At 35.3% G+C, this 12,680-nt stretch overlaps 1 protein-coding gene across 1 annotated transcript; it reads left to right on the top strand.

Annotated features, from left to right (window-relative positions):
• Positions 1-24: 24 nt before the first annotated feature.
• Positions 25-8,767, top strand: ndufs8a (NADH:ubiquinone oxidoreductase core subunit S8a). The gene is made up of 8 exons (XM_032563873.1): positions 25-120; positions 1,638-1,693; positions 2,784-2,843; positions 3,255-3,344; positions 5,099-5,207; positions 5,612-5,675; positions 6,779-6,907; positions 7,823-8,767. The coding sequence occupies exons 2-8, from the start codon at positions 1,651-1,653 to the stop codon at positions 7,952-7,954; spliced, it is 627 nt and encodes a 208-aa protein (XP_032419764.1). The 5' UTR covers positions 25-120; positions 1,638-1,650; the 3' UTR covers positions 7,955-8,767.
• The last annotated feature ends 3,913 nt before the right edge of the window (positions 8,768-12,680 follow it).

Raw genomic sequence — 12,680 nt, forward strand, 5'->3', positions numbered from 1 at the left:
AGCCGTCCAATAGGTGGCGGTATTCATATCAAAGTCAGTCACAGCTGCAGAGGAACTGGTTATCTTGCGCAACTTCCGGTGTTCGCCGTGTCTCTTCTTGTAGCTAGTTGTCACTTTTCGGTAAGTTAGAAATGCTTAACACTAATAAGATATAACATTTTCTTTGCGGTCATTCTTAGCGGTGTTAAACCTTGATGTTAGCTTTTGGTTGAAGCTGAGAGGATACTTTTATTCCTCATTTATTGGAAGCGACCTTTATTCAGACGTCCTTGACAGCGGTAGTTGCACCGACGCGGACATTTCTCTGTTCATTCACAGAAAATTGGGTAATTGACATGGATAAAACTCAGCATTGTGAATATTTAGTCCGGCGCTGTGCAGAATTGAGTCACCGTGAGGCTCAATGAGAGCATTAGTCTCCACAGTAGCTCTGCTAAACGTGTAGAATAATGTAAAGTAGATCTGTTTGTTACTGACAACGTTCATGCTGCATTGTGGAAAATAGACAGAATTTTAAACTCAGTGTATGTATAATATTATTTACCCGAGCTTTGCATTATTACTTCGTATTGGATAGTAAAAATGTGTTTTCTACTAGTGATGTCTGTCTGCTTGTGCAAATTATAGTACTGTATTGATATTTCCATTTATATGAAAAAAAAAGTTGAAACCTTGTATTTACAGTCAAATCTTAACCCAGTTCACATTTCCCTTAAAAGTACAATCACTTTTAGAATCGTTTTGAAGGCTATTTACTGAATTGAAAGAGTATCAAATAAATTTAGATTATAAAAAAACGTCTTTGCATCTGTTCTTACAGCTCAGGAAGTGCTATATAGCTGAAAACATGTTATTGTATTAATATTTGTTTCAACATCCCACATTAGCATCTTGGTAACAAAGCGCTTTCTCAAAAAAGGCAGTAAAAGCCGATGCATTTTTTCAAATATGATATATTTTACCTTATTCCACACATTAAAACATTGATGATAAAAGTGATTCTAGGTATGCTGCTGCTGGATGCATGTTTTATCCTCCACGACAATGAAAGTCTGCTGATGCTTTAGTTAGACCCGTGTCTTCTTTAAAATCTTAAAGATTGGGGGTTTTTTTAGCCCGTCTCTCATCATTGGACTGTTAATCAAGAATTGCTGTGTTGTCTTTTGTTTCTTTTTTCTCTTTTTTTTATAGTGATTCTGGCACGTACCATTATCAACTAGTCTGCCACGCAGTTTGGGTACAGCTGCAGTTTTATCCTCTGTAATCACTGAGCAGCACCAGATCCAAAATAATCTCACCCAGCAGTCTGAAACAAAGCTCCCTCAGTAGATTCCCTGCCCTAACTCTGCCTGTTCTCTGTTTCTCCAGCACACACTGAACTTGTTGTGAATCTCAGACTGTATCTGGTTTTAATCAGTCAGGTCTTTTCCTAAAGTTAGTTTTTGATTGTTTAGCAGTGAGCGACTTCTTACTGTCTGGCTGTTCTTTGGGGCATATGGAGATTTTTTTTAAAAAGTCAAAACTTCATCTGTGATAAAGTCATAGTGCAGTTATTCTGTGTAATACATTATATAAATTTTGCTCTAAGTTACTCTAATGTTGCTTTATTGTATTCATTCTTTTGCTTCTGCTTTCAGCTTTAAAGTCCTGATGGCTGCAACCTTTCGTTATCTTTACTCCGTCTCAAGGACAGGTAAGAGTTTTCCCTAAACTGATTTGAATATTATTTTCCATGGGATGTTGGTTTGATTGTGCTTTCTCCAGGCTCTTTGTAAAGATTCTCCTTTAACAAAATAATTATTGGTGCTTTCTAGCTTAAGTTAAGCAGCAATTATATTAAAAAAAAGCTTTATTTAACTTTAAGACAGGATTGTAGCCCAAAGTGTTTCACTGAGTTACTCTTAAACAGTGGGAAAGAATAAGTGACTATAAAAGCGGAAAGTAAATAATTTTTTTAATATAATTCATGCTGTTTTTACACCAAGATTGATCAGTTTCAGTTAAAAAGGAATGATCAAATACAGAAACAACTATTTAAGGTAAATATTTTTTAAAAATCCCAATTTAATTTCACAGTTTTCCTGTGTTTTCTCAACTTCTTTGGTTTAACATTTTCAGATAATGAAGATTTGTGGTGCCATGTCTGGTCTGATTGAATGATTTTATTTTGTCTGCTTAAAGTGGAGAAAATGTGTTGTTTTTTCTTAATGTAGTGAGGACAGAAGTGTCCCCATCAAGCCTTTTTTGTGTTGTTATTGTGTAATTATATGTATTTTTGAATAATAAAGGAGTGTGTAGATTTTTCTCTGTAAATAAATTGTTCATTTTGTATCATCTGTTGAACATATAAATAATTTTTACTTTCATTTAAGCACTTCTTAGCATCCTAACTTTGTAAAACACTGATTTAAAGGCTTAATTTAAAACCGTTTCTGTTAAAAATGGATGCACTTAACCTAAAAGAGCTAGTGAATACTGATTAGTTTCATTGTAAAAAGCTGCTAGATTGTGTGATTGTACAGTATCATGTTGTGCATGTGTGCCATATTTACAAATAACTACATAAACAAAGTGACGGCTGTTAAATTGTGTGCATTTAAGAAGTATTTATTTATTTAAAGCAGTGTAAGAACTGTTTTAAATATATTTATCTCCATGTTATTTAGTGGACACTGATGTCCAATCAGCCATCAAGTACCTTTTAGGAAAACTTTAAATCTTTAATTTTATTATGAAGTTGATATTTATTTATTTTTTTTTTATTTATTTTTTTTTTTATATAGGCACTTTGGCAGCTGCCCAATTGAGGTCCTTCAGTGTTTCAGTCCAGAGGAATGGATTCAGTAAGTACCAGTACAATACCGACTGCACCATTAAACACATTTTCATATAATTTTATCAGACACACACAGTCGTGTTTTCATCACTTGTGGGGACTTCACATTGACTTCCATTCATTTCCACAGTCTAACCCTTACCATAATCCTAACCCTATACCTAACCATCACAGACCTAACCACTAACCCAAAAACAACAATTTCCCTCATGGGGACCAAGAAAATGTCCCCACAAGGAGCAATGGTTCCCATAACCTCACATTGTAGACAGAAATAGGTTCCCATAAGGATATAAAAACCTGATACACACACACTCACACACTTCACTTAGGACTCAAAGTGATGTCATGTGTTTATTTCATCTACTCTTCTAAATCCTGATGTATCACAGATAAATGAGCATCTTATTGTCTGCAGAGTATGTGAATGCCCAGGAACTGCCGACAGACATGAAGTCCATCACAGACCGATCTGCACAGACGCTGTTGTGGACAGAACTCATCAGAGGTCAGAGGTCATGATGTGGATTAAGGGAGTTGTAGAAAAATGAGAGGTCATCAGTAGCTGCATTTCCATTACAAATGTGCACAAAACCTTTTCAATATTTTGCTAATGTCAAAAAAAATAATTTTGCAATTTCTGTGTTTCCATTAAATAATAAACACAATCAAAATAATATGTGAATAAGTTTCTTTTCGCATTAAGTCATTAAAAAACATGCTGCGCCATCATCCTCCAACTCCTTCCTGCCATCTTCTTTGTGGCTTACGCCAATGGCAACATGAGGTTGTTGATTATGTGACTCGTGATGCGAAAAAAAGTGTTTCCATTGCAGTTTTACAAAATAAACGAATTCCAATATGGCCACACAAACCACCTGGAACTCAACACTGCTAAGACGAAGGAGCTGGTTATAGACTTTGGGAGGTCCAGACCAAAGCCAAGACCAGTCGCATTAGAGGGAACTGAGGTTGAGGTCGTGGACTCCTACAAATATCTTGGGCTGTGGCTGGACAGTAAACTGGATTGGTCAAAACACACTAGCCACCTGTATGGGAAAGTGCAGAGCAGGATGTACTTCCTGAGGAGACTGCGGTCCTTTAACATCTGCAGCAAACTGCTCTGGATGTTCTACCAGTCTGTGATTGCCAGTGTCCTCTTCTACACCGTGGTGTGCTGGGGAGGCAGCATATCCAAGAAGGACACGTCCAGACTGGACAAACTGACCAGGCGTGCCGGCTCTGTGGTCGGCATGAAGCTGGACTCTCTGGTGACGGTGGCAGAGGCGAGGACACTGAACAAACTGCTGGACATCATGAACGATAGCAGCCACCCTCTACACGCCGTCATCAGCAGCCAGAGGAGCCTGTTCAGTGACAGACTGCTGCTTCCCAAGTGCCGGACCAATAGATTTAAGAACTCTTTTGTCCCCCATGCCTTCAGACTGTACAATTCCTCATTGGGGGGGGAGGTGACACAGGACAGAGGGTGGAAGGAGTAGTGACCCCTTGTATTTTTCTCCATACTTATCAGGTCAAACCACATAGTGCAATACGATATCACTGGTCAATCTATCCGTCAAATTCTTATATTTTTTTTGTGTTGTATTTATATTTACTTATATTCTTATATTCTATATTCTTATTCCTTGTTTCTTGCATAATTTAAGGTTTTTCTTGCATAATTTAAGGTTTTGGTTACTCACATTTGGTGTGTACCTTAGTATTTAATTTGTATTTTGTATTCTTTTGCACTTTTGCTTACTGTGTGTTAACTTTGTTTTTTGCCTGGGAGCTGCTGGTAACTTCAATTTCCTGAGGGAGTCTTCCCAAAGGATCAATAAAGTACAAGTCTAAGTGTAAGTCTAAGTCTAAAAAAAAAAAACACCTCATGCTAGCACCAAAACTTTTCAGCTAAAAACAAGTTTTTTTTAAATTGGTGTGTTTCCATTAAGAGAATTTATCTGCAAAATGTCAGATTGTATAATCTGATATTAGCTGCGTTAATGGAAATGCAGCTACTGATGCATTTTATATCTACACAGATTCATTTAAATTACTGATTTTATCTTCTCCCATAAGTAATATAATGGTAACTCCTCATTGATTGATATATCTTCAGGCCAATAAGTTAGGCCAATATTTGCCATTTTATTAAATATAAATTAATATATGCGAGTTGTTCTTTTCTCTGTGAAAGGAATGTAATTTTTCCTTTTTGAAAACAAGTTTCGTACTCCGGTGTGAATGATTTGGTTTCAGGTCTGGGCATGACGATGAGCTACCTGTTCAGGGAACCTGCCACCATTAACTACCCGTTTGAAAAGGGACCGCTGTCGCCGCGCTTCAGAGGAGAACACGCTCTGCGCAGGTTGGGATGAACTACATGTTAATGATTTCTGTAGGAAATCCTTGAGCTTCACAAAATAGCTTTTATATATTCAACTTTTCTTCAAATATTAGAGAAAATGTAAAAAAAAAAAAAAAAAAACAGACATGCAGCAGAGATGCTTAGCCTTTAATCATTTTAGCCTCTGCGTAGTTTAGGATTTATCAGTACGAATTTAAAAGTTTTCTGTCACTGAGATCAGATAAACACTGAACTTGTGTCCCATGCAGCTGCAAGATGATTGGCTCCAAATTCACATCTCCAAAAGAAATACCCTCTACATTTTGTAGTGCTTATAGGATTTGTTTTTATTGATGTACTTAACCTTATGTGCTCCAAAATAGTGGCAGCACTTTTACTCTTTTCGCTGTAATAAATTTTAACAGGTATCCCTCAGGAGAGGAGCGCTGCATTGCCTGCAAACTTTGTGAAGCCATTTGCCCTGCCCAGGTGAGCGCACAAGAGCACGCAAAGTTAATACAAACTTAATTCAGTCACCCTGGATTTTAGTCCAGGGTGACTAAAATCCTGGAAAATGCTTGAATTTCAACTAAGCGTCTTCAAGGTTTACAAAGTGCTTGATTTTTAAATCTTTATTGAACCGTTTTGCAATAAAGTGCAATCAAATGTTTGATTAAAAGCCTAAAATTGGAAAACATTACAGGTGAAACCAGATGTTTTCATAATACCTAATAAGAGACTCACATTTTTTTCTCACTGTACAAAGTTAAATCAGAACAAACTTTTCTTGTTTAAGGTTGGTTAAAATTAACAAAATTATTTGTATTTGCAAAATGCCAGAAAACGTAACAAGAACATTATTTAGTTTTTTTTTCTAGATTGTTTAGCATGTAATTTGAGCAGTAAAGTCATTTAAATAAACACAATTTGTTTGGATTATTTCAGTGTTTTGAATATTTATTATTCCCAATGGCTTACTGACTTATGTTTTTGAAATTGGGGTGTTTTTTGTTTTATTTTTTATTTTTTTGTTTACCTTGTGTCTGCTGTAGAATGTAGAATACTAACACAAAAAAATTATGTAACAGTAATAAATTATATCGTATAATAGCAAATTTTTATTGTTTTTATCTCCAGTGTGGTGCTGGAAAAGTTTATAAACTTGCCTGAAAAATGCCTGAAAAGTGCTTGAATTTTCCTTTGACAAAAGTGTATAAATCCGGTAAATTACAGTTTCAGTTTGCTTTTATTGTCTGTCTCAGATATTGGTTGGAGTAAATTGCCTTTAAGTACAGTCTAGTTAAGAGAGAATATCAAAAAGTAGTTCTTCCCTTCCTATGTTCTGGTAAAAAAAATTACACCTTGAAAGTTATTTTTTTATGCTAACATAGAAAGCTTCAACAGATCTGTAAAAATGATGGATGATTCTGAACTGAACTATCCGTCATCTAGACCTCTATGATAAAGCCATTTCGTATGACCATCAGCTGTTACTAACATCTTTCTGCAAATATATTTGGATTTCAATATTTACGGTGAGTGAAAACCCTGAGTATCTGAGTCGGTGTTCTTGGTTCTCGTCCTGTTTCCAGGCCATCACCATTGAAGCAGAGACTCGAACCGACGGCAGCAGGAGGACGACTCGCTACGACATCGACATGACCAAGTGCATCTACTGCGGCTTCTGCCAGGAGGCGTGTCCTGTGGACGCCATCGTGGAGGTGTGTACATGTCTGCAAACCAGCAGTTCGCCTCAGCTCTTTGTTTGCTGAATGAAAAGTCAATACAAAACATATATTTACCTCATAAGTGGCAGGGAAATATGAAGCAAAATGTTGCTTAAATAAATAAACCAAAACAAATCAATAGCACCTCGAAATGTTTTTAAAGATGTCAATTTTTTCTGCTCACATTTGTTTCAAATTTAACATGTAGATCAAAATATTATGGAAAAGTCCATTTATTTTAGGAACTTTATCAATAAGGCTTCGTTCACTCTGCAGGTCTTGATGCTCATTTCAGATTTTTGATGAAATTTGATTCTCACCAAGCTGGTGTTTTCTGATAACTCTAATAATTTTCTGCTTAAAATCTGAAGAATGTGTCAATAGTTTTATCCAATTAATCAATAGTCAGAATTATCGATCATTAAATAATCATCAGTTGCAGCCCTAACAAATAACAGACCAAGAAAAATTGCTGCAGGAAGGCCTGGTAAATAAAACTTTGCTTTGTGTTTTAAGGAAGATGTTAGTCACTAATCATTTAAAACACATTTATTTTTCTTTTCTTTTGCAGTTGATCAAGTTTGACCTTCATCAACTAAAGTTTTAACTATGATAGTCAAAAATTTAATACCTCTGGTTTAGGAACTGAAAATAAAAATGTTATTTTCAGATAAAAAAAAAAGTTTTTATCTTCAAAAGACAAACATTTTATTTTCAGATATAATCTTATTTTAGGAACGTTTTACGTTTGGTTTTACTTTTATTTTGACTCAAATCAAAATAAATGAGCAGTTCACTGGTATTTTGTTTGAAAATAGTCCAAATTTTCGCAACAAAACGTGTTATTGTCAAGCCAAGTGGAATAAAAATTCTTCTTTTCCTTTTAACCCAAGTATTCTCCTTCTGCAGGGTCCTAACTTTGAGTTTTCCACTGAATCCCACGAAGAGCTGCTCTACAACAAAGAGAAACTGCTAAACAATGGAGATAAATGGGAGGCTGAGATCGCTGCCAACATACAAGCTGATTACCTCTATCGATAGATGTCCACACATACAGCACCTACATTACTGGGGAAGACTTTAAACGTGACACATGTTGAATCTGTACATACTGTAAGAATATTAACTCAGCTTTGATGGGTGAGCTTCAGGTTTGCTGAAGGAACCTTTGTTGACAACAAAGACCTAATTAAAACATTGACCTTTTAAGTTTAGTCTCATTTTGTTATCATAAATATTCTTTATGTTTCCACCTCAAGGCTCTGTTATTGTTCATTGTGCGTATTTATTATGGTATCAAACCACTTCGTTCACTCAGTGTCCACAGCTCTCTCCTGTGTGTGTGTGGAAAGTCTTTCATTAACAGGATTTTAAGACGTGTCTGGTGCCTATTCTTCTTATTAAAAAGTTGTTTAAATTTACTCTATTTCATCAGCAGAGTTATTTTAATGGCTCTTTATTTTGTCGTGATGGCTCAGTAAGAGACACATGCACAGCCATGTTTTTTTTTCTTCACTTTCAGACGTCATCGCTATTACTAAATGTCAACAGAACAATTTTCCAACTTGCTGTTTTATAGATTTTGGCCGGCAGATAGTAGCAAGTTGTTGTCGTACATTGTGTGAAACATAAAGAGGGTCATACCCAGAGAAAATTCAAAAGAAACAGCATTTAAACAGGAATTGGAGGATTAAGGTGAGCTACTGTTCATTGCTCAGTCAACCAAACATGGACTCTGTTGGATACCGAGGTCAGATTCCAAAGTTAGCATTTGATTCTGTATGAATAAATCATTTTATTGAATTTCACTGCAGACATTTGGGGTCTTAAAATAAAATTGTACTTTAAATGAAACATTAATTTTATTTTAAGTTGTTTCTCCTAATTTTTTAACAGGATTAGCAATGATTTTTCCATTTTGTCATATTAGAACCACACACTTTTTTGCATTATTTTGGGGTTTCCATGTGATAAATTAATTTGTAGTAGTGCATATATGTAAATTAGAAAATTTTTTAATCTGATAATCGAAACTCAAAATGAGACATTTATTTGTAGAACTATATTTTGGTGCAAAAGTCTTACATCTAGTGACTAAGTTCTTTAGGAACTCTGGTTAAGTAAGGTTGGCTGAAGAGTGATTGAATAGAAATCTGTTTAAATCTAGGCTTTGAATAGGACATTCTTACCCAGATGCTCCATTGTGGCTCCCCAGCATATTTCCCAGTGATAATGGTTATGCATAGTGTTTGTTTTTCACCACAAATAGCATCTAATTGTAGTTTCAAAAGTTTAATTTAGGTCTCATCTTATGTTTTTGACAAACCACAAAGGAGATTTCTTCTGACTTTCTTTCAGCAATGTTTTTTCCAAAGTTCACAACCAATAATTATTTGCAGATTCTCCCACCCGAGTTGTTTGTCTCTGCAACTCCTCCAGAGTTACCATGGTCCTCTTGGCTGCTTTTCAAATCAATTCTCTCCACTTTCCATGTTTAGGTGATGCATTCAAAGCTGGAATATTGTGTTATAAGTTAATCTTAGTTTAAACTTCAACATAAGCTTCTCCTGCCTGTCTGCTGTGTCTCCATTATGCTGTTTGTTCTCCAAAAACCAATGAAGCCTTCATGGAACAGTTTGTAATGAGATTCAATTACACACAAGTGGACTATTTGGAAATTAGGTATATAGTATTAGAGATGGTGATATGTTTCATACCGTTTATTTATTTTGGTTGTCAACTATTAAAGAGCTGCATAAAAATTTCTGTATTTCTCCATGCAGTTATATTAATTACACTTAAAAGTCATTTAGGGTTTAACTAAGTTAATCTGGGCCTCATCCATTCATTCTTTAACTTATTTATTTTTGGGTATTTAGTATTTAGTTTCACATCTGAAATCAGTAGTAAATCCTTCATTCGACATATAACTGATTATTTAAATAAAAATGGAAATACAATACAAAAACTATTTTGATGTAATTTATCAAATGCAGAATGAAATATTTAAATGAGAAAATACACATTTGTATTAATTACAGCATGTAGAATAATTTGAATGTTTATTTTGTTACTTCATCGTCAGGGGTCGCAGCACATCATGACATTTGTTTTATTCATCTGCCAGCAATGGGAGGGGCTAACACTGTGGGAGGCAACGTGATTGGTCGGCAGTTTAGTTGCTAAGGAAGTTGACCAATCAGATGCAAGCGTCTGAAGCAAAGCTGCAGTTTTAGGTATTTCCTGATAGAATATTATTCAGGAAACACAAATGTCTGTAATAATTTTGCATGACAAAATACACTTAAAGAAACATAAACGGTAAATGATTGAACTTCCTGTTTACACCCACACTAACATCTCCTGCAGACTTCACTAAGCATGACAATAACATTTTGTGAGGGAACCTGGTCGAAACCTTTTTGTCTGGATTTTGAACGAGTTAATTGTTTTATTCTTTTATTTACTCAGACTGCTTAAATTAGTCAGCCAATTCATTCTGGTTCAGGCAAAATGGTTAGTTTTTCATTGTTCTTTCATAATATCTGAAATGAAGCTCTAACCTGAAGTTTTTTATTTCTGTATCTAATTCACTATTGACACATTTGAAGTTTTATAGATTGTTTTGTTATTTCTTTCTTGGTCAATGCAAGAAATTAAGTAAATTAAAAGTAATTGCCCTCATATTATACTAGAGACTTCCACATAATTCTGAATCTCAGTTTTTTATTATTGTCATTCTCCAGGATTTCTCCCTTTCAGCTTTCTGTTGTCCCATTCCCTCTACCCTCAGCTGGTTTGATGCAACTCATGAAAAGGGGCAACTAGTTGATGCTTAAAAAAAAACAGGATTTGATCTTCTAGATTAAGTGCTTGGCGATGGAAATGAAAGAACCAGAACCAAGCAAGCAATGGAGTTAGTTAGCGCTGAGGTGGGCAAATAGCCAAACATTGTACTCAACAAAGAGTAGCACTACTTCAACATATTTTTACTCAAATAAAAGTAAAAGAAAGTACTTGGTAAAACGTCCACTCAAGTACTAAGTAACTGATCAAATGACCAATCATTTAATATTTAAAACTACATAATCAGATGGACAAAAATATAAAGCTAAATGACAAAAATTAAACAAATAACAAAATCAGGCAAAATAACATATTTCCAAATCAATTTCTTTCAATAAAAACCTGTGAATCTTTAAACTGCAAGTGTGTGTCTGGTGAGTTTTTAGTGAAAACATGTTTGTTTTTTATTCAGTGGATAGAAAATCCAGAACTTTTACTCAACTAAGAAAATTACTCAAGTAAAAGTAAAAAATACAACCTAGTAAAAATGCTCCTAAAAGTAAATTTAAAAAAATGTTGTGCAAGGAAATGTAATTGAGTAAATGTAACTAGTTACTACCCAACCTTTTAGCACTGGAACCAGTTTGAAGGACGGACTTCCACAGTGAGTTTGTTTTAAAGCGAAGCAAAGCGTCTCCTGTCACCTTTACATTTGTGAAATCAAGACGTTCGGCAGGAATGAGTGAGACGTTGCGTCACTGATCCATCTCACAATGATTTGTAGCAGTGACATTGAAAAATCATTGAGACGCTGCAGATGTTCAGCTGCTAAAAATACCTTTGGACCTACCCGGCAAATGGCAGCCACGAAGAGACCAGGAGGAGGTCAGCCATAACAGACATCCTGTTAAAACTGAGCCAGGTCCAGAAGAATCAGCCGCTCACATTTGGTGCCTTGCAAAAGTATTCACACAGCTTTTTATTCCTGTCCTACAAACACAAACTATTGGAATCCAGTGATAGACCAGCACAAAGTAGTGTATAAATATGAACTGTTTGTTTGATCTTGAGGCAACATAACTGTTTACTTCTGCCACCAAATCTAATAAAAAAAAATCTAATAAAGTTCATATTAACATAGCGAGCGTTTCAATTTGCATTATTGCTTTCCCGGATCCCCAGAATGCATTGCCTGTTATAGGATAGAATTGGGGCTGCGCCAGAGAAAGAGTTAGGAATCATGGGAGAGGTTTGTAAGTAATTGGTATTTATTCAGGTAACTAAATTATGCAGAGTTCAGTCAGTTACAGAAAGTCATATAACAACTGCAGACAGATTATTTCCCCCTTTAAATGGGGGTTTATGTATTTTCTGGGTGCAAAGTCCATTTTAAACCACAATCATGAAATTATTTTATTTTCAGTTGTTATGAAAATGCTATGTATGGAAATTTGACTTCACATTATAGTCGCATCTGATGCTTTGAAATTGGCCACTGTCTCTTTTTCAACATTCCTCCTTCAACGTGTCATCTCAACATTGCTTCTCCATTATGCCATTTACAACCATTCTTAGAAATGTTCAGGCAAAATGTGAGGAAAAATCATCCCACACCATCGTAATCTTCTAAGTACTTCCTGTTGTCTTCTTCTTCATGTTTGTGCCAACGGCAACATCCAGTAGTTGATCATGTGACTTGCTTGATGCAAAAAAAAAAAATTTTAATTTGACAAAATAAACCAATTTCAGTATGGCCAGAAAACGACCTCCTCCAAGCAGCAAAACCTTTTATCGCAAAACGAGAGTTTTTTCGAATTTGGCTTGTTTCCATTAAGCAAATTTATTTTCAAAATGTCAAATTATACGGTCAATAAAAACGCACCTAATATCCAAAAATATCCATTCATCCATCCATTTTCTAACATCCTTGTCCCTAGTTGGGTCGGGAGGGGTTCTGGTGCCTATCTCCAGCTAACGCATG

The sequence above is a fragment of the Xiphophorus hellerii genome, chromosome 5, assembly GCF_003331165.1.
Source record: "Xiphophorus hellerii strain 12219 chromosome 5, Xiphophorus_hellerii-4.1, whole genome shotgun sequence".
NCBI lineage: Eukaryota > Metazoa > Chordata > Actinopteri > Cyprinodontiformes > Poeciliidae > Xiphophorus > Xiphophorus hellerii.

Coding starts and splice junctions, on each gene's coding strand:
- ndufs8a (XM_032563873.1), top strand. CDS start 1,651: ATGGCTGCAACCTTTCGTTATCTTTACTCCGTCTCAAGGACAG. Junction 2,844..3,254: donor AGTCCAGAGGAATGGATTCA/GTAAGTACCAGT, acceptor TATTGTCTGCAG/AGTATGTGAATGCCCAGGAA. Junction 3,345..5,098: donor GTGGACAGAACTCATCAGAG/GTCAGAGGTCAT, acceptor ATTTGGTTTCAG/GTCTGGGCATGACGATGAGC.